General features: G+C 43.5%; 1 protein-coding gene across 1 annotated transcript in view; it reads left to right on the plus strand.

Annotated features, from left to right (window-relative positions):
* The window catches only part of tbc1d32 (TBC1 domain family, member 32), a 73,266-nt gene that overhangs the window by 31,037 nt on the left and 19,725 nt on the right, over window positions 1–22,504 (plus strand). The window contains exons 27-33 of the mRNA XM_056580908.1: window positions 785–893; window positions 3,881–3,980; window positions 4,200–4,322; window positions 5,438–5,515; window positions 10,858–10,927; window positions 16,009–16,118; window positions 18,678–18,832. Of these exons, the coding sequence (XP_056436883.1) occupies window positions 785–893; window positions 3,881–3,980; window positions 4,200–4,322; window positions 5,438–5,515; window positions 10,858–10,927; window positions 16,009–16,118; window positions 18,678–18,832 (745 nt within the window). The remainder of the gene's footprint in view (window positions 1–784; window positions 894–3,880; window positions 3,981–4,199; window positions 4,323–5,437; window positions 5,516–10,857; window positions 10,928–16,008; window positions 16,119–18,677; window positions 18,833–22,504) is intronic.

A 22,504-nucleotide genomic window follows, 5' to 3' on the forward strand; every position in this document is an offset into this window, starting at 1 on the left:
ATAGGTACACTTTTAATTAATTCTAAGTTTTTTCTTTACAATGAAGGCATGAGCTTGGGGTTTTTAAGAAAGAAGAAAAGAGGCCAGTTTCCAATACAGTTGAAGTGCTTCACTGTTACGGTTGAAGTGCTTCTGCCTTCACTGTAACGGTGCAAGTGCTTGACTGTAACGGTTGAAGTGCTTCACTGTAACAGCTGAAGTGCTTCTGCCTTCACTGTAACGGTTGAAGTGCTTCTGCCTTCACTGTAACGGTTGCAGTGCTTGACTGTAACTGTTGAAGTGCTTCACTGTAGCTGAAGTGCTTCTGCCTTCACTGTAACGGTTGAAGTGCTTCTGCCTTCACTGTAACGTTTGCCACCAGTCGCTTCATGCAGAAGTGGTCCTGAAAGAACTGGTGGTTGCCTCACCTCTAGCCAAACCTCCGCTGCCACCTCCTGCCACCTCCTTCCCTCTTCTACTTCCCTTACTGCCGTGTCACCATCCCGGTCCTGCTCCTTGTCTTCTTTCGGTCTCTTGAAGCTATCTGATGTTCTTGTTTCCCACATGATTCTGCTCTTCTCAGTGTGCTATTGAAGGGACGCCCTAGAGAGAGCTGTCTGAGAGAGAAGCTCTTAGAGACTAGCAGGCTAGCCACAGAAATACCTCAGCAGAGAACAACCTCCTGTTAGATCACTGTCCTTCCTGTAATCAAACCGATTCACCCACCGGTCTCCTTCCATGTATCATCAGGAACACGGTGCTGCTGTGTTGTAACCTCTTGACCCTGTGGCCCCTGTCCCCTCAGGCAGCTGATCCTGGACCGCCTCTCCGTTGAGAGGAACCACCTGCTGGTGCGGGTGTGTGCAGTGGGAGGTCCGTCTGAACGCAGGCTGCCCCCCCGGGCACTGCAGGAGGTGGGCTCATCCTCCTCTTCATCACATTACACTTCCATCAAACACATCCCCCATTAAACAGGAGCGAAGCGCTACGCATGAAGGAATATGGATAACCCACAAAGGTTATCAAAGAATTGTGTTTCAAACTAGCTTAACTTACCCTGTTTGTAGCCGGTCTGACACACCTGCGCTGGCGAATGTGCTGCTCCTTCAGCCCCAGTGTAGCTGGATAGCTAACCTCTTGCTAGATCTCTTAATATTACAGCCCCACTGTTTCCCACTGGAGGAATGAATCCAAAGAGTTGGAGTCGTTCCGCAGCAGATAGCCACACAGCGCACTGGAGTGCGATCACACATGAGATGACCTTCATGTGTTTGGACATTTCTTGTTCAGAGCATATGATATGCGAGCCGGCCTGTTTGCAGTATCGCATGCAAACATTATTACGAGATCAAACAAAACAACATTATTAATAGCTACCGTTTAAAACAGGCAAGGCTTGGTTCCACACTGCTGTTGTGGGAGATGTGGAGCTTTGTAATGTGCTGTGTTCTGCTAGATGTTGTACTGCCGACTAGTGACTTTAAAGTTGCATATCAAAAAATGCCTTGACAATACCTTGTTCTTTCGACTGCGCCAGCCTTTCCCCGCTCCCCTTCCCTTCAAATAACACATCTTCAATATTCTGGGTAAAGCTAAGACATAAACAGTGTCGGATCAGGTTGTTGAGAACAGAGACTGAAACTGGGGCTGGGTATATTATTACTCCCATAGTGAAATGTATGTGAGATAATTTAGATGCTGGATATTTTATTACTCACATAGTGAAATGTATGTGAGATCATTTAGATGCTGGATATTTTATTACTCGCATAGTGAAATGTATGTGAGATCATTTAGATGCTGGTACTTTTGCGACGCTACCACCCCAGCCTACCAGACCAACAGGCTCAACAAAAATGCAATGTAATTTTCTTTGGTAAAGCTCCCGCTACTTTATGTGATGCTGTTAAGTGGAGCTCTATTCGCTAGCTCCCTGCAGTGTAGCCAGTGCCAGGACATTGTGCCAGTACAGGCACGCTTCCAGTTCAGGCCTTTTGGCTGACAACTTGAAACCGTCTGTGCAGTTGGCTTGAAATGTACATTTACCAGACGCTTTTATCCAAAGCGACTTGCAACCATTTATACACACATTCCCACAACGAAGGTGGAGTCAGCCATGCAAGACGACAGCCTGCTCATTGGGAGCAGTTAGGGTGAGGTGTCTTGCTCAGTGATACCTTGACACTCTGCCAGGAGGAGCTCGAACTAGAAACCTTCCGGTTACAAGTCAGGCCGCTCTACCTCCTGAGCTACTGGTTGTGTTTCTGAGATTGTGTTTATTCTTATGAATGCCGGCACGGGGGACTTGGCTTTCCTACCCCATGCAGTGAGACATGTCCACAGCCTGTCCAAACCGTGCAGTGAGACATGTCAACAGCCTGTCTTACCCGTCTAACCCGTCTAACAAGGCTCATTCAATCTGGCCCCCTAATCATCCTCCTTTATAATTGGCTGACTCATTAATTCCCTCACTCTCCACCTCAAACTGGTGTGTGGTGAGCGTTCTGGCGCAGATTGGCTGCTGTGCATCACCCAAGTGGGTGCTACATACTGGTGGTGATTAGGGGGTCCCCCCTTCACTGTAAAGCGTCTTTGAGTGTCTATATAAATTCAATCCATTATTATTATTACTATTAACCCGTGCAGTGAGACATGTCACCAGCGTGTCTCACCTGTTGAAACTGTGCAGTGAATCATTTTAACAGCAGGTCTAACCCGTCAAACCCGTGCAGTGATACTACAGTGATGTCTACAGCCTTTCTCAGCCATTTAGTGAGACATGTCAACAGCCTGTCTAAACCTTGCAACAAGACATGTCAACAGCCTGTCTTACCCGTGCAAACAGACATGCCAACAGCCTATCCGACTTGTCTAACCAGTGCATTGGGACATGTCTACAGCCTTTCTCACTTGTGCAGTGAGACATGTCACCAGGCTGTCTCACCCGTGCATTGAGGCATGTCACCAGCCTGTCTCAACAATGCATTGAGGCATGTCACCAGCCTGTCTCAGCAGTAGAGTGAGACATGTCACCAGGCTGTCTCACCCGTGCAGTGAGACATGTCAACAGCCTGTCTCATCCTTGCAGTGAGAGGTGCCGTTTGTGAGGCAAAGACGAGAAAGGCCATAGAGTTTTTGAGTGCTCTGTGGCGCACATATGTCAACTTGGGAAAGAGAAAGAGGATGGTGTCGAGGGGAAGTTCGATTAGCAGTGGCTGTTAACACATTCGTAAGCTCAAATTCTCTTGATTGACAGCCCATACTTAGCTCTTCATGGCTCCCAGTAACCGCTCCACAATCGTTTTTGTTTATTTTCTTTGTTTTTTGTGAGACCCAACCAGTATCATATATGGCATTCTGCAGCCATGATTGACGATATCTTGACTGCTTATTTACGAACTTTGAACTCACGCAACCTCGTGAACTGCATCATGCGGTGATTGATAACACTGAAGTGTTGCCAAGCTAAGACATGGCAAGAATTTGTGTCACTATGATCTGACATGGTAAGTCTTGGTTACTATCTTGAAAGAAGAAACGATGGTGTAGTCTGAAAATAGCTATTAGGGGCCACAGGGTTTAGGCTAGTAGTCCAAGTGGTTGAAGGAGAAACTGCAATGTGGTGATGGGGAGGGGACACTTAACCTCATGTGCCCCTACATGTGCGCAGATTCCTAACAATCTATGAGCATGCACTTTTAAACATGTTACTGTTGTGTTTCGAGTTTGGAAATACTTACTCATTTGTCCCTAATCTCACGTGCGTCCTAGTCCGAGTAGACTAGTTTGATATAGTTTTATATTTTGCCGAGAAGCCCGACGTGGCTTGTTTGTTGAGTTAATAAACAAAACCTTATGAAGGGGTTTAGTCTGTGTGTAAAGTTGTCATGTGCTCCACCAGGGCCCAGACCCCTACCCATGGCCAATGTTCCTGAGCTACCCTTCAGCTCCCCCACAGTGCTACACCTTGGATTCTGCAATGCTTCCTCAAAGTAAACAAGGTAAAATACTGACTTCAAAATGCGCACGCACGCACGCAACTATGTTGCGTGCTAGCTACTAAACTACTAAGTAGTTTGTTTTACAAACTGCCTGTTTGGCCCCTTGGGGGCAATATAGATGTATTCTTCTCCCGCTCTAAAAACATGCAGGTTGGCTCTGGGTAACACAACCTTTGCATCCAGATGAATTATCTGAGTGTGTGATTGTTTGTTTTATAGATTCTGAGATCAGTGCATTCTTGGCGTCTGGTATCCCTGCGAAAGATGAGGGCTGGATGGCTACCTGCCGCAAACAGTACTGCAAAGCCATGAGCACCACGCCCTCCAGCCTCACCGGGTCGGGTACGTTGGACAAAGAGATGACAAAGAGACTGTTATGGAATGGGTCACATGTTTAACATCTAGAAATACTGTACCATCAGATAAGGGGTTTTGACAACTCTTTGATATATTATTCCACCTTATCATTAAATCAAAAGTAATATCATGCTTGCATTAGTGAACAGAATCAGTAACTTTGTTTCCTAATGCAAGGTGAAAGCGTCTTCGTTTGGTGAAGAAGAAGCACTGTGTTCATCAGGGGTCCCTCCTTCCAGGGATGATCAGGAGTGGAATGGGTGCCATAACTGACACACATACATACAAATATAGATTGTGGTAACCCGATTCTGTCGTGCCCCGCCTCCACCCAATCAGTACACGTCTCTTTTGCGAAAACAGCCGGTAACGGCGCATTTATTGAATCTAAATCATAAAAAATGGGAAATCTCCCGTCCCGGCAAAACTATGAATCAAAGTCTGGGCTCCGTAAGCCTCTGTGGACGTTCCGGTCTCACTCTCTCACACGCTGTCCTGGTCTTGGGATGCGGCGATCCGTCCGTGTGGTTCGTCTGCCTCCTCGGGGACAGGTCTCTGGCATAGTGGTCCGTCCGGGGAGCGAATCTCGGTCTTGTCCGCGATCCTATATTGGACCCACACGATCTTCTGTTAGACAGTCTCCGCTTCCGTTTTTATACCCCTCAACTGTGTTTGATCGCCTTCCTCCATCGCAGGTGTTTCCCCTTTGCGTTGAGTTGGGCCACGCCAATGCGGTCCCTGGCGCCCTCTGGGGGAAAAGGGTGGTAGACCGCCTGTATCACCTGCCCCCTGGGCTTCCAGGGCAGCTGTGTCGGGGCCGGGTTGCCACAATATACAGGCAGAACTTTCTAAATCAAAGGCGGGTTGCTGGTCGGTTAACCATAGGGAGAGTCCAGGCATCCAGTCGCAGTCACCGCAACACGCTAATTCATGGACAACCAAGGTAGTTGATGTCCCTTTGTACATGTTCATTGAGTCCGACTCTGGGTTGACCACATGAAGAACAAGCACCACAACACTGCGTGTTCTGAGCGTGTATGTTCCTGAATCATGTCAACGTTTAGGACAGTGAGAGCCTTTATGGTGGTTTTCTTCCTCAGTGCTGTCTCAGCTCCTGGAGAAGGTGGTGTCAGTCAACGCAGCAACCCAACCCTTCTTCCCTCCTGCTCACTACAAAGGTTGGCTCCTACTCATTGCATCATTAAATACACGCAATACTTAACGCTATTTGTAAGCAAATGCTACTTCAAATACTTCAGACAATAGTACTTATTGTAAGTTGCTTTGGATGAAAGCGTCTGATAAATGCCCTAAATGTAAATGTACAGACAACGTAAGTAACACTTGAATTCTGTGTACGGAGTCGTTTTAGGGAGATGGAAGAATATTATCCAGATTGGAAATATCTGAACTGAACTGAATATATATTGGATCCTTTTATTGGGCTGTATTTTAGTTACTTGTTTTCTCTATATTCATTGAACCAGTTAGATTTTACACTGAATTCAGATTAGTCGTGAGAAAGTAAGTACATGCTCACTTTAAGGGCTTGGATGTGCAGTCATTCATTTTGATACACAGGCAGATTGTTGAATTTGCACAAATCTCAACAATATTTGCATTTCTCTATTGATTCTTGAAACGTATTGTGGATCTCTTAAGTCAGGTTTTCAATGTAAAGGTCTTGTATGCACCAGGGGTATTCTGCAGTCTACCTCGGGCGAAGTTGATCCCACATCTGTTCTGCATGCAGAGCTAGTTCATAAAGATGATATCACAATGGCTGGGAATTGCCTTAAAGAATAAGCCGAATGAAGAGTAATAAATAGTCGGCATGCTTTTCTGTGGTGGAGTACATTTGTAAATGAACTCTCCACACTGAAACAGAGAAAGGAGTCCCTTAAATTATAATAACTCGTAATGCAACAGCACTCGGTCTTACCTCAAAAAACCCATGTTCCCTGCAAAATGAAAAGGTTATTAGGGAGAAGTTTTCAAGCAGAACTAATAGTGGGTGGGAAACTATCAACCTCTCAAAATAAGAACCAGCCTTGCCTTTTACTTCCAGCCAATGGTAAGTGAATGAGAAAGTATAAGACTGAACGTAAACACGCAGCCACCCTTTTGATGAGTCTGAAAATCAGAAGATATTTTGAGGGGTTTTACTTTAAAGCAAATAGAACTGAGACCTTTGCAAGCTGCTAAGCAGATGCTTTGTTATCTATAATTAATGGTGCGCAACTTTAACAGTTATCCATTTATATATGTTTAAAGCCTAACTACCCAACTCTTTTTTATACCCAGCTCAGATATAGTTTTGGCTTTCAGTACTGGCATCAATCTGCTGGTAATTATTTTTGATTGTACAAAAGAGACTGTGTTACTATTTGATATTTGGACTTCAATCAGAAACACAAGGGGTGTTGAAGAAATCCTTTTGAGGTTAAATTAACGAGCAGGTCTGCGTGATGGTCCACTCAGGCTCCATTAAGGCCCACAAACACATATTTGTATTCCTACTTTTTTAAAACATGTGCCAAAAAGAGTTTTTACTGAGAAAACGTTCCTAAACCCTGTCCTTAACCAGCATACAACTAAACCATGTCCTTAACCACAACACACCTATGCATAAACAATAGCATTTCTAGCATAACCCTAGCCTTGTAGCTACAGGTTAACGTCTCCTTGGTGTAACCCTAAAGGTGTGGTATCATGCTTTTTGGACTTTTCCCTTTGCTTTAGACTGTTATGTAATAACGTTTATGAATAATTAAACAGTGACTGATGGTACATTGTGAAATAGCCAGGGCCAACTGTACAGACGTATAAACTCTTAATAGCCATGTACCAGATGGCCGTTTGTCTGCCGTATGAATCGTGAGGATTCTTTATCAAAAGATTTGTTAAGGTTCAAAAGATTTGTTGCAATGCAAATACATCACCTGTGTGAAGTTGGCCCCCCGTCTCATTCAAAATATTAAAATGACACTGCTGTTCGTTTGTGCTAGGTTTGTGCTGGTTTGTGCTGTAAAAATTATCGTTTGTGCTGGTAAGGATTTTGAGTAATTCAAAATTGCATTTTCTGGCATGTGACGTCACCCAGCCCCCCGTTCACGCCCAAATCTCATCAAAATAGTCCCAATCGTTAGTGCTACGTTTGTGCTGGTTTGTGCCGTCAAAAGAAATTGTTTTGCTATTATGGTTTCTGAGTTGTTTCCGTTTGATTTTTCACACATGACGTCACTCAGCCCCCCGTCCTCCTTCAAATCGAGTCAAAATGGTCTCTATCGTTAGTGCTACGTTTGTGCTGGTTTGTGCAGTCAAAAGAAATATTTGAGCAACTATAGTTTAAAAGGTATTCCAGTTTGATTTTTCTCACGTGACGTCACTCAGCCCCCCCTCCATCTTCAAATCGCGTCAAAATTGTCTCTATGTTTAGTGCTACGTTAGTGCTGGTTTGTGCTGTTAAAATAATTTTTTTTGATACTTTACTTTTTAAGTAATTAATAAAACTTTATTTTCCCTTCTTGTTATGTAAACAGACCACTTGTTATGCAACCAGCACCCCTAGAACGTTCAAATCGCGTCAAAATGGTCTCTATCGTTAGTGCTACGTTTGTGCAGTCAAAAGAAATGTTTGTGCCACTATAGTTTAAATATATTCCCGTTTGAATTCTCTTATGTGACAAGTTATTATTAAAACTTGATTTTGCTATGTTGTTTTGTTATGTAACAGCCCCCTGTCAACGTCAAAATGTCATACAAATAGTCTCATTTGTTTGTCCTACGTTTGTGATTTTTTTCTGCTGTCAAAATTAATATTTGCCAATTAATAAATGCTTATAAACTATTGTGAAGTGATAAAATAAGGGGGATATGTGAATGAATGAATCCCAAAAGGATTTGTACGAAGGCCACCGATTGTCCGGTAAGAACAGATGATGTCAAATGTGCAGAACTTAAATGCACGACTCAGAACTCAGTAGTTGAATAAAGAACAAACGTTTACTGGCAGGATACGGTACACAGGTAAGCAAACATAATCCAAATAGGGCACACAGGTTCAGTCCCAGGTCAGAAACACGAGTAGGCCTAAACAATGAACATACGTAGCACGGAGAAATACAATGAACACAACCTGAAATGACGAGAACGCAACGAGTAACAAGAATACAAGACAGCACAAACCTGGCACAAACGATAGAGACCATTTTGCCGCGATTTGAAGGTTGACGGTGGGCTGTGTTGCATAACAAGAGGGCAAAATTAAGTTGTATTAATTACTTAAAAAGTAAAGTATCAAAAACATTTATTTTAACAGCACAAACCAGCACTAACGTAGCACTAAACATAGAGCCAATTTTGACGCGATTTGAAGATGGAGGGGGGGCTGAGTGACGTCACGTGAGAAAAATCAAACTGGAATACCTTTTAAACTATAGTTGCACAAATATTTCTTTTGACTGCACAAACCAGCACAAACGTAGCACTAACGATAGAGACCATTTTGACGCGATTTGAAGGAGGACGGGGGGATGAGTGACGTCATGTGTGAAAAATCAAACGGGAACAACTCAGAAACCATAATAGCAAAACAATTTCTTTTGACGGCACAAACCAGCACAAACGTAGCACTAACGATTGGGACTATTTTGATGAGATTTGGGCGTGAACGGGGGGCTGGGTGACGTCACATGCCAGAAAATGCAATTTTGAATTACTCAAAATCCTTACCAGCACAAACGATAATTTTTACGGCACAAACCAGCACAAACCTAGCACAAACGAACAGCAGTGTCATTTTAATATTTTGAATGAGACGGGGGGCCAACTTCACACAGGTAAATACATCCCATTGCTCATCATCCCTCGGACACTAAACTCACCAATCATAACATTCTGACGTTTGATTTGACCTCATAGAAGTATAGTTTCAGAGATTCATATTCCAGGAGGCTCCTTTTTATTTGAATGACCAACACTTAGAGTACAAAAGTATTTTGCTGTGACATTGTGTCTGAAACAGAATGATCTGGAAGTCCCCTGTGACAACAGCCCGCTACATCAGGCCAACAAAACGTTTCTGTTACATTTACTGGACACCACCTGTGGAGACATGCATAGGAGATACTGTGGGCCCTATTTTAACGGTCTGAAACGCAAGTGAGAAGCGCCAAATGCAAGTAGCTTTGTGGGCGGTTCTATGGCGATGTTGCTATTTTACCGGCAGATAAATTACTCTTGCGCCCGGCGCAAATCTAAAAAGGGGTGGTCTGAAGTAGCCTAATTACCGGTAGGTGTGGTTTGGGCGTAACGTGCAATAAACCAATGAGAGTGACATCTCCCGTCCCCTTTAAGAGCCATGAGCGCATTTGAATCTGACGAGCTGATATTTTTGGCAGCGCGTTTGCAGTCTCCGATGAGACAGATGCATGACCACATGAATTTCAAACCTGAAATGGCTCAGTTTATTGCCAAATCATATTGCCTAATTCACACATGGAATAGCGTTTTCTTCCACAACTTCAGAAATACTGACTCCTCAAATACATTTTGGCAAAGAAAACTTAACACACATATGATATGCGGTAACTGTGATTCTATTTAAGGATATACTCAATACATTAACAAACATCGTTTCTTACCAGTATTGTATGCATTATCATTATCGGCTTGTGTTCCTAATATGCATGTTTCCCCCTGTTAACATTGCCATGGACTGTATTATGCGTTACGTCTTTAGTTTGCGTGCGTTTAAACAGACGGACGCACACACGTGCGCCCGCATTCATTAATTATTTCACACATACACACACGCGCGCCTAACACTCACTCGCGGTAAGACAATGTTTTCTCACAATCATATACTCATCAATCCTAAAAGTTATGGGCTTGAACGTCTGTGTCAAGAAAATATGTGTTTGCTGTACGGTGTTTGCAGATGCATTGATTTAATAGTACAACTTATTACCGCTGTATCAGCTGTTCTTTCCCAAATAATTTACCAAGAATGTGTGTCTATGTCTAGGTAGATGAGAGAAGCAAAGTTTATGTGCAAGGTGCACAAGCAACATTATGCATGCGTCCTTAAAATAGCATCTGAACAACGCGCCAATCACTTTAAACAAGATATTGCCTGGTTTGTGGCGGAATTGTTTTCTGAAACTGCAAAATAGCACCAGGGAACGTTTGCGCCAGAACACGCCTCCTCCTTTTGCCGAACAGCCCCTTGGGGCGCAAGATCATTCCTTAATTTACCGACGCGTGGCGATTGAGGGAAAAGAACGCTCTGCGCCAGTTGAAAACTAGCAACGAAACATGGGTCAGTGTAGAAAGTCAATTGCGCTGGATGCAAGATAGGGCCCTGTGACTCCACTATCAAAATGAAGCCTTGCAAATGTAACATGTTGACAGATGCAAGGTCGTATGGACTGACCATTCCCTATGCTTTCATTATGAGCCTTATTCTTACATCTGGGTACAGAAGATTTCAGTTAATACGTTTTTTGTTGTTTTACAGCTAAGGACAGCAGTGTGAAGAGGGTGGAACTGTCAGCTGTTCAGCTGTTGGGCATCAACATCTGTGTCAGGTATGTAGCTGCACATCACTGCTGTTATCAGTTCAGCCGGGAAATCAGAAACAAGGAAAGGTCAACATCATTGAGCTCTTAATTTTCATATTCTTAACAAGCCAGTCTGTTTGACATTAGAATTTGTATTCATTGTAGTCTAATTTCCTGTTAATAAAAGTGTTTGCCATACTACACCGCAGTCATTCTCAAAAATAATAGCATTTAGGGCAGTTTGTGTATGATATTCATGGGTACTGCATGCTTTATTCATGGCATTTTATTTCAAACACGTTCATTGATATGATATCCATATTATATCAATGATATCCAGGTCTATCACTACTTGAACTTGGACTTTGTAGATGTTATATTCTTCATTTATATTGTTCTATTACTAAATTATATACTGTATATATACAGTGTGTGTGTGTGTGTCTGTATATATGTGTATATATATATATATATATATATATATATATATATATATATATATATATACACACACAAAATTGATCCCCCCCTCAAAGTGATCAATGGCACTTCACTAATATACCATATAAAATACCTAAAATATAAGTATTATAATCTATGTAAAGTGCTGAAATGTCAACAGCCTGAAATGTCTATAGTGTCATTTTCATGTGAGAACAATAAAATCCGAAATGGACCACCCACTGTAAGCACTCTTGTTGGTGGGACAATAGATGTCATTGTGTATATACCAAGATCCTGGTTCTATTAAAATTGATACCAATTCTTTTTTTCACAAAAAAATCCTAGAATTCGAACAAAGAATGATACTTTTGGTCGGATCGAGGGCAACTCTCAGCCTCAGCGGAGCTCAGAATCCCAGGTTGACTCAATGAACAAGGACCAAACCACCCAGACTGACAGCTAACGTTTCGCCTACTGAGGCTATGGATGAAAAAAGGTTTCATAGAAGACGAGAGACAGCAATTGAAAAGGCACTAGATAACAGTGCAGCTCTGTGGATAAATCACAATGAGAAGAGTATAAAAGTAACTGAGAATTGCATGTGGACAGCCTAGAAGGTCTGCCAAAATAACCTGTCTTTCAAAATGAAGCCACAGCTGGTGGAAGTGCATCATCTTAATGGTGTAAACTGTCGATGTATTCTGCATTATGACAAGCCTTGTCGTTATATGCTGATATTAATTTGAGAAAAAATAACGGCTCAGTTAGTGGACTGTATCAAAAGTTCAGTGTTCTTATTGATGAGAGCAGAACAGTGTCAAACAAAACATGCCTAATCATCTATATTAGGATTCCCTATGACAAGGAATCAAAAAAAAAAGTCATGGTCACCCAGTGCAGTCATGCACTGGGTGGACCATGACATCTTGATCCAAAGCCTTCATAGGATGGCCATATCTGAAGAAATGTTGCACTTTCCTGCTCCAAAGCATTCCTACGACGGCAATCTCTTAAGACATGTTTCCCTCCCGGCTTGTTGGCTTTGCAACTGATGGGGCCACTGCTATGATGGGCTGATACAGAGGGTCAGCCACACTCCTACATGCGAATATAGACCCCATCCTGACCGTTATTACCTGTTTCAACAACAAGTGACAACTCGCGGTCCATGATGCTGTGAAACACTTTGAAACACGCCATTTTCAGATGTTCATTGATTCTCTATAATCATTTTTCTCTAAAAGCCCTGAGTCTGCGGCTTCTGATATGGGGAAGCACGCTCACAGGATAGGAAGAGTGTTTGACTGGCTGTCCTCATCCTACATGTCTGTTACAGCTCTCTGGCAGAGCTATCCAGCCTTGGTCAAACTCTTTGGAGCCTTGATCCAGATGGAAATCCAGATGTTCCATAGAGGGGGCCAAATGTTGGGTGTTCATGGTAAAATGACACAATGACACTCTTTGGTGGATAGGCCGTTGGTAAGAGATGCGCTGGCGCGTCTGCAGGCCTTGTCCCTGTTTCTGCAGAGGAGAGAGGACACAGCACCATGGGCCAATGGTGTGAGGTGTTACACTGAGGACTCTGAGATATATGAGGCCAGCTGTGGTGTGAGGTGTTACACTGAGGATTCTGAGGTCTTAGGAATTAGTACGGCTGCAGCGGCTCTTTATCAGTCCAGTTCGTCAGATAGCCATCTGATGAGGACAAGTGCATCCTGTATGGGGACGACAAGTCTCCTGCTTTTGAGGCCGCAACCAGTCCCTTACTCCTCGAGGAGTTCTACCCATTCAAGTGTTGGTGTCACAGAAGACCCAATTTTGCTGCTCCATGCTACAGTGTTCACCACTGTCTCCACACTCCCAGTGTGCGGGATTCAGCGCAATGAACCATATTCCCACAGAAGACAGAAACATTAGACCCTCTCCACCCTGAACCGCCTACTGTTCATATCAGTAAATGGACCAGGGGTTGATCCTTCCCTGCCCAGCGATTGGCAGAGATGTGGGTGAAAGAGGGGCCACATGCTTCAGAAAAAGACGACGGGGGTCTGTCACCAAAGCAGTTTTAGTATATCGTAGGGCCCGACCGATATTGATTTTTGAGTGCCGATGCCGATGCCGATTTTAAGAGAAAAATTACGATTACGATTTAATCGGCCGATTAAAAGCAAAACAAAAAAAAGCCTATAAAACTTAGTTTTTGATTCCTTAAATATACTTTAAACACTTTTGAAGAATATGTGAATTCGATGCAGAACCTTTGAGTGTTTTAGAATACATTTACAGCCTAAAATGAGTGGAATGTAAAATGTAAAATAAATAAATAACTCCCAATGTGCTGCGCTCGTGAGCAGTGACTAACACGTGCGTGCTGAGCAGTATGGTCACACCGTTAAGGCCAATTTCCACTGGAATCGGCACGGAAGCGGCACGGCAGCGAATCGCTCGCCGAAAATAATAGAAACCATTAAAGTGAACGTAGGCTATTCCACTGGATACGGCACCGGCACGGCACGGAACCGTCCACAAACCGGCACTTCGTTTACGATACTTGCCTCTTCTATTTCTGAAAGTTGCCGGTTCGCTGCCGTGTCTCAGAACACGACTACAGCCAATCAGTTTGCCCTTGTGCATGAATATTCATGAGCTCACATCGATCCTTATGCAATTCACAGGGTATTGTAATATTATACAGTCTATCTATGGTATGGTATCAATAGCTAATCAGTGGCAAAGAAGAATTGAAAGTCTGCGTCGATGCCTCGCAAGTCCAGTGTCGCGAGTGGACGTTGCCATGACATCTAGAAATCATAGGTCTACCGTATTTAATGGGTAATGTGTATGGTTGATTATAAGGTAGGCCTATGTATATATATATATATATATATATATATATATATATATATATTATAATATATATGGTTTGAATATAACTTGTGAATAATATTGTATGAATACTTATTATAATTATGCACGTCTTGAGCCATCTGTCGGAACGTGTCCGTGCCGCTTCCAGTGGGGATTGCAGTACGGAACACAGCCGCTTCGCTGCCGTGGCGCTTCCGTGCCGATTCCGGTGGAAATTGGCCTTTAGAGTCTACAGTATAACAAATTAACATGGCCGGGGACCTAAAGAAAAACAGGCACAACATGCTCAAACAACGCGTCTTGTGTACATTGGTGAGCTAGGTGAGCGCGCAGCTGCCTGAGCGAGCGTGCTTTCATGTTGTACGGTAAAATTCAATCTCCTCTTTTTTACTCCAGCTAAAGTTGTTAGTTAGCAAGGCGAGTAGGAGCGCAATCTGCAGGATACTAAGCGCAATAACATTTAAAAAAAAAAAAAAAAAACGGTTGTAATCTGCGTCTTTTTGGCAGATGTCGATTAATTTAAAAAAGGCTATAATCGGCCGATTAAATCGGCAGGCCGATGAATCGGTCGGGCCCTATATAGAATATAGCATTGGCCTACACTGTAGCATTTTTATTTTACTTTGATGCCACCTTGTACTTTTGGATTGAGATTATTCATTCGTTCATAAATAGTGTTTCTGCATGCCTGGCCGAGTGGCACTGTCTATGGTATTGGAAGGGAGGTTTAATTCTTGCATGTTTTTTTTTTTTGTGAATGATCGTAGCCCCTATGCGTCCACATCAGGAAAGTTCAAGTCAGGCTATTAGATTGAAAATATTGTTGTATGTTACTTGATGAGTTAAATAAGAAAAACATATTAAAATATTCCTGCAAATGCAGTGAAGAAGTTCAAGTTCTGAAATGCTTGATTTATTTTCAGCAATAAATCCCCCCCCCCCCCTCAGTTTTCAGAGATCACACACTGTATGTATGTATGTCTATATCTATATCTTTAGATACATAGATATATGTATATCATACATCAATATATGGAGCACACATAAAGATTGAAAACTAGGATATCAACTTTCACATCTCGTGTAACATTCTATGGACGCATTAAAGCCCATTCACAACCTACGGTAAATACGGATAGGAACCCTTTCATTCGGTCCCGGAGGTCGTTTTGTCTGTCAGTGGGTCCGTCGCCTCTGAGCTTGCGTGTCCGGAGTGCTCCCGTAGAAGCGGAGCAATACCAACGGAAATCGAGGCAGCAGTATAGGGTCAGAAGTCCAACCAATTGCGAAAATAGAGAGAGTAGTATAATATCTGATATGTATATATATATTGTATTTAACGTTTTATTGTTCACTTGCTTTGGCAATGAATTCTAACTGGTGATTTAAAAATGGTGCAACATTTTGAGGAGAGAATCTGCGGGTTGGTGAGGGGTGTAACATTCCACCGCTCTGTAGGCCTACACTTTTTGCGTCTTTTTCTTTTGCCGTTTTCGGATGACACAAAGCATTATCATCTCCTCTACAGATGCCATGTTTGCGACTGTCAATGGCGGTAATTTGTGACACGACAGTCACTGCCCTCTAGAGAATGTATTGCGTAACATCCATAACAACGCTGAAACCGGACGGAGGTATGAAGGGTAGTCCCGGAGACAACGGTTGGTACGGACGGACGAATTTCGTCCGAATCCGGAGGTATGAATCGACCCCTAAAAGTATTTAGACTAATGTGAAAATGAGCTTTGGGTAATAATGAACATGAATGTGTTCATAATGTGTGAACTCTTCCCCAGGTACGGACGCTCCCTGGGCCTGCTGAAGGACGAGGGTACAGAGGAGCTGGCGCTGCTGCTGAAACACAGCCACCTCTTCCTGGCTGCACAGCGAGCCACAACACACCCCAGTATCCTCACTGCCACCGCCATGGACTCAGCCACCTGCCCCACACATTGGGAGAGGCACGGGAACTGGCCAAACTGACGGAGGTCAGAATTCGGACCAACGGCTGTATGCCTTTGGCCAGCAGGCCTTGGTTGATTATTTTAGACCACAGGCCTTTGAGAAAGTCAGTGTATCTATTGGCACTAACGACTGCCGTCTCAATCTACTTTCAGCCATTCGTTTTAAAGGGATGATATCTTGCTTTTTTTACTTTCCATTTTCTTAAGACTGTTGTATGCCGTATGTATACATGTTTTACGTCTGCTAAACTAGAAAAATCTAAGTCGGAGTCAGGGGGAGTATTGGCGTCCACCGAGAACCCTCTCAATAATTGGGTGACGCCAGACGGGGCTGACGTCACCCAATTAACATTCCGGCTACCCGCAATGTTTACAACTCTTCGGGGGTGGGAATTAGCAGACACACCCACAAAGCGTTCAACCAATCGCAACAGAGTGGGCGTGCTGACTTATCACAGCAGATTGGTCAGCCATTCACCACTGACCAATCACGAGGGGGGCCTTAAAGCGACTTGAGACAAAACAACGTTTTTGAAAGATGCCAAATTAGTTTTGCAGAAATTAAAATAATAAGGGGTATTTTTAACATACAGGCATGTAACAATATTCTAGTAGGACCCCCAAATGCAATTATTAACCCTCAAAAAGCATGATATGGGATCTTTAATTGTACCCACCGTGCAGCAGCCATTACTGAAAACTCTTGTAACTCAAGCATTAAAGTATCTCCTTGTTGCTTTGGCCCTTCTTAGGGTTGACCTTGGTGTGTCTTGTTCCACTGAAAAGCCCTGTGGTGCTTCTGTGATGAATGGAAGGAGAAGTCTTCTAAGTATGGGCTCTCTTCTTCTTAGTTGTCCATTATAACATGAAACATAGACTGAGAGAACATAGTTACAGCTGATGTAGATAATGTTGTTTGTAGTCAACCCACATAATAATAACGCGGTGGGTTACAAATAGCAGTATTTTTGGTTCATAGTTTTGGTTTGAAAATATAAAAAGCTAAACTCTGTATAGGACAGAAGAAACTATGTTTGTCGAGATGTCCATTGAGAAAGTCCTATTTTAATTACCTATAAATATTATAATTCAAATTAATATAAAACTGGTCGTTTTCAATACTACAAATAGGGATAGACTTTAGGGGAAAAGTCTACTTACATTATTTATGATTGCCTGTGCCATAATGTTCACCACCATTTGAGCGTACCAAATGTCTAGCGGTGGTGTAATAATGAAGGGGCCGCTATTGCAAACACAGAAGTAAGCACTCAAGTAAGCACTCGTAAATAAATGTAAAATACATAACCACAAGTAACCTTTGTAATATAAGCAAAGGTAGAGGACATAGCCTCTTAATGGATGGTGGGTCTATGTTTTCTGTCCCCTTCCAACGCCTGATTAATAATGAATCCAGCTTCATTATTTTGACATATATGATGTGTAGCGGGCCTGTGGGTGTGGGGTTTCACAGCACACAGCACACAGAGAGCAGTTCAAAGGGATGGGTTATTTACCTCGTAAACTCCCAGGGTGGGAAAAGGCTCATCTACCTCCTCTAGGATACCGTTCGTATCAGTCCAACACTTTCCACCTATCCCTTTCTCGAAGGCCGTACCGCTCTTCCAGGCGATCGCACAGATCCTGCTTGTAGTGTGCTAGCCTTTCTTCCCCTTGTGGTAGCCTGCTCTGTCTTTTACCTGCAAGCACTCCCTCTTGATGACCTTCAGGCCTGCCTCGTTAAGGGGAGGAAGTCCATGTATGTCCATGTATGGTAGGCCAGACCTACCACTCACCTCACTCCTCCCTGCAGTCTGCCACAGATGTTTGTTATGAATACCTAGTCACGGTTGGCCATGTTTTGTACAGCATAGTAGGATGGCCGTTGGGAAGCAATTTCATGCTACTGTGTGGGTTAATTAGAAGACATTAGTTTCCAGGCCCTGAATACACCAGAACATTATTAATTATTAACAACAATGTTCTTATTCACGCCTACAATCAAACCGCTAACACTTAATCATACTCTCATTTGTAAGCCATTACCAAACACTGTTCACTACAGATACACAAAAAACAATAATTTATATTAAAATCGCTGTAGTTTCATCATTTGCAGTGTAATTACCTCCACATTTATGACATTAAACCTGATAGTACTCGCTGTATCTTGCCCTGAGTTCGTGAACCAGTCCAAAAATGATGAATAATACATTAAGAAACAATAATGCAGTGCCAGCAATGCCCCATTTCTGTTCTCTAATGTGTAAATTAATTAGGCATTAGCTTCACAATAGCGTTGCAGACTAATATTCCAACGAAACCGGCTACATGTCAACGTCAAGGTCTAGCACAACAACAAACACTCGTCTGTGTTTCATGCTGTGGACTGAGATTGGATTTCCTATATTGGTGTCTATAATCCTCATTTTATTTTATTTAAAGTTTGGTCAATAGCTTTTCCTCACCTAAAGCCACACATCCTCAACCCTAAGCTCCAGCTGCCGTCCCAGATCTCCACCCGGGCCAGGACTGGCTGGCCGCCACCCTGTTCCTCATGATGGCGGGCGACGGCGAGCGGGTGCGACGCTGGCTGGTGGACTTCTCTACTCTGCTCTGCTCTGCCTTCCTCTGGCCCGCCCGCATGCACAGCTCTGTGAGTACTGACCTACCGCTGGTGGACTTTGTGAGTACAGACCTACCGCTGGTGAGCTCTGTGAGTACAGACCTACCGCTGGTGGGCTCTGTGAGTACAGACCTACCGCTGGTGGGCTCTGTGAGTTCAGACCTACCGCTGGTGGGCTCTGTGAGTACAGACCAGTGTTTCCCCTACCATTGTTCAGGCCTGGCGGGCCGCCAGGCCAACGAGCGCCCCCGCCAGGCCAACAACCGGCCAAAAAAAATGAAAAAGAGAGAAATGAAAAAAAAAAATCTTTTTTTTATTATTATTATTAGCCATAATATCATAACCATCCAAGCTCACCACCAGCTATCTCAATATGTATTGGTGCTTTATGCTCCTGTACATGAAATTAGTTTATATTAAATCAACTTTGTTTTTAGAAAAACACTGTTTATTCTCCGGCAGAAGAACTATACCACGAACCGATCGCGTAAATGCGACGTCTGATTGGTTCAGCCCGCCATGGACATTTTTACCGCCCCCGCGAAACACAAGCCTCGTTCTTTATATGTCCATAACTTAACCAACTTCTGATGGCTAAGCAAGTGTTTTATATGGAAATAACCAACAAATACTCTAGCATCCCGTGAAAAATGTATAACAAATCACATTATCAGCTCTTACCACCGGGCCTAAAAAAAATTCTAGGGGAAACACTGCAGACCTACCGCTGGTGGGCTCTGTGAGTTCAGACCTACCGCTGGTGGGCTCTGTGAGTTCAGACCTACCGCTGGTGGGCTCTGTGAGTACAGACCTACCGCTGGTGGGCTCTGGTCCTCAGGGGAACATTATGTTTATTTCCGTCTTTTGAAGGAGAAAACACAGTTCCTTAGGAGGTAGAGAGCTTGATGCAGTTATGGCAAAAAAGAACTGGAAGTTAGGGACCTTTCTTTCAAAACTGAATCTGAATCCATGCAGAAATGTTGCTAGGCAACGTACCAAAGTGTGTGGGCGGGACTTTAGAGTCTGACCAGTGATTAAAGATACAAAGGGTTTAATAAGCAGCACAGTTGGGTGTCTACCAGTGTCTTGAATGTGATGTTGGCACCAATTGGAACCCAGTGAAGCCTAGTAAAAGGGATGACATTTGATCAGTACCAGTTCTTCAGTATTCTGGATGTCTGTTGTCCATTTTGTTGGGCCTTTGAATTCGTGACTCCTGGAGAACGGTTACTATACTGCGGTTGGATCGTTCACATAGAAATCCTTTCAAAATATCGATCTTCCTAACCTTTGTGGTTCTCCAAAACTGTATCATCTTATATGCGCCTTACTCAACTTGATCTGACTGTAGAGGGGGGTTGCTGTCTGACGGTGGGGAAGGGGGGGCAGTCTTTTACAGGTAGACCATTTATGCTTATTTCATATAGGCTGTCGGACTGTGGACCTGCAGCCTGATCTATACACAGAGAGTGAAGTTTAGATTATTTTATACTTTTGTATAATATAAAAGATATATATATGTATATATATATATATTAGGGATGGGAAGATTCACCGGTTCGCACCGATGCATCGTCATAAAAGCTCACGATGCGATGGCCCGGATCAAAAATGGGTGCATCGGATACAATGTGGGATGAACCGCGATGCATCGTACCTAAAAATTTTGCATCGGTATAATCCGGTACAATTGTATATTTCTAGATTCCCCCTCTCTAACTGTTTCCTAAACGCGCTCTCATCTCCACTGCTGTCAGTGGCAGATTCTCGTGAAGTGTCGCGGCAGAGTATCGCGCGAGTTGAAGGAGTGTTCAGGAGAGTTAAAATGGCTGATGAGGAGTTATACGTCCCTAAAGCTTGCAATAAGTCCAAGGTTTGGCAAAACTTTGGCTTTGCAAAGAAAGAAAGAACATGAACCACGACATGGAGGAGAAAGGGATTGTTGGCGGCGAAATGTCTCCCGCTTGAGCCCCGCTGAGGGACCCACCGCCGGAGGAGGAGGTGCATAAGCGCTGCCGGCAAAGAATCCCTTTCTCCTCCTGTCGTGGTTCATGTTCTTGAGGGAGTCAAAAGCCAAAGTTCCTTCCCCCAAATTCATTCTCAACCTTGGCTGAGATAACCCCCAATACGAGTCTCGTTGTAGAAATACCAGAGACGAGAGTCCGACTGTGTTATGAGCCATCACACCAACAGCAGAACGGTTATCCAAATAACAAGGAAGTGTACAACACTTGCGTTACAGTCCTGGAGCTCTATATCTAAATAATATCATATAACACATAAGATATCTATATCATATAACATATTGTGTGCGCCTCCAGACGATATTATGAATCGCAAACGACTTTGTCGGGTTCTGCGACGTCTCTGGTTCTTCCACTTTCACATCAACCTGAAGTCGACTGAACCGCTCGCTGCCTGCTGCCGGCTTGCCTGCTGACGGGCAGATGTGGCCTCGCGGCAACCGGCGGCATGATCGCAGTTCATGTACTTCAGCGAGTCAAAACCAAAGTATCCTTTACCCCCGATTCCTTCTCAAACCATGGCTTAGATAACCCCCACGACAGTCTCGTTGTGGAAATACAAGACACGTCAAAGAACCGACAAGAAACACTTGCGTTACAGTGTGTGTATTCACACACACACATGTGGCGCTCGCACGGTCGAGTCTCAGTGGCAGGCCAACGTCTCTGGGCGGGCCAGGCAGAGTAAGGGGAGGAGCTGAGATTGCCTGATGACGTCATGAGCACAGACATTACCAAATCAGCGCGCTTCAGGCTCCGTTTTTTTCAAAGGCGAGGCAGAACAGTCTAGTGCTAGTTTTACACCAAACGCAAGTTTTTAGCCACTGGGGGGACCATAGGCAGGCTAGGGAACTCATATTTATGTTAGAAAACCTCCCAAAGTGAGATTTTCAGTGTCATGGACCTTTAAGAAAACCTGACAATAGGACAAATTAGTTAAATTTAAGTGTGTGAGGCAGTTGATCCACATGTTTAGGATGAAGCAACTGTGTTGTGACTGTCAGGTATAGTGAAAAAATTTTACATTCAGAACACACTTATGCACATACACATACACATTACACATACATGTTTTCTTTTGTCAGAAACCTTGTTACTGATTTGTTGTCTGACAACAAAAATGTTACATTCAGAACACACTTACACACATACACATAAATGTTTTCTTTTGTCAGAAACCTGGTTACTGATTTGTTGTCTGACAAATAAATAAATCATTATGTATCATATTAAATTGCATAGAATTGTATTATTTAGCATCGCATCTTGTTGTGTCGAATCGTATCGTGTTGAATCGCACTGCATCGCAATAGGGGTGAATCGTATCGTATCGCATTAGTAGCTGCTTTTATGTAGCTTGAATGGATCGGATCGTTGGCAGTGCATCGAGATGTGTATCGCATCGTCCTCCTGATGGAGATGCACATCCCTAATATATATATATATATATATAAACATATATATATATATGTATTTATTGTTGGACGTCATAGTTAAGGCCGTAGGTATGTTTTGCTTCGGCGGCCGCCTAAGCTGTTAAGTGCTAAAGCCTGAGTTCCTAGACCCCTGGCTCAACTACGGTACCCCTAGACCCCCTGGATCAGCTACGGTACCCCTAGACCCCCTGGATCAGCTACGGTACCCCTAGACCCCCTGGCTCAGTACCGCTAGACCCCCT

This window comes from Gadus chalcogrammus, chromosome 21 (assembly GCF_026213295.1).
Source record: "Gadus chalcogrammus isolate NIFS_2021 chromosome 21, NIFS_Gcha_1.0, whole genome shotgun sequence".
Classification (NCBI taxonomy): domain Eukaryota; kingdom Metazoa; phylum Chordata; class Actinopteri; order Gadiformes; family Gadidae; genus Gadus; species Gadus chalcogrammus.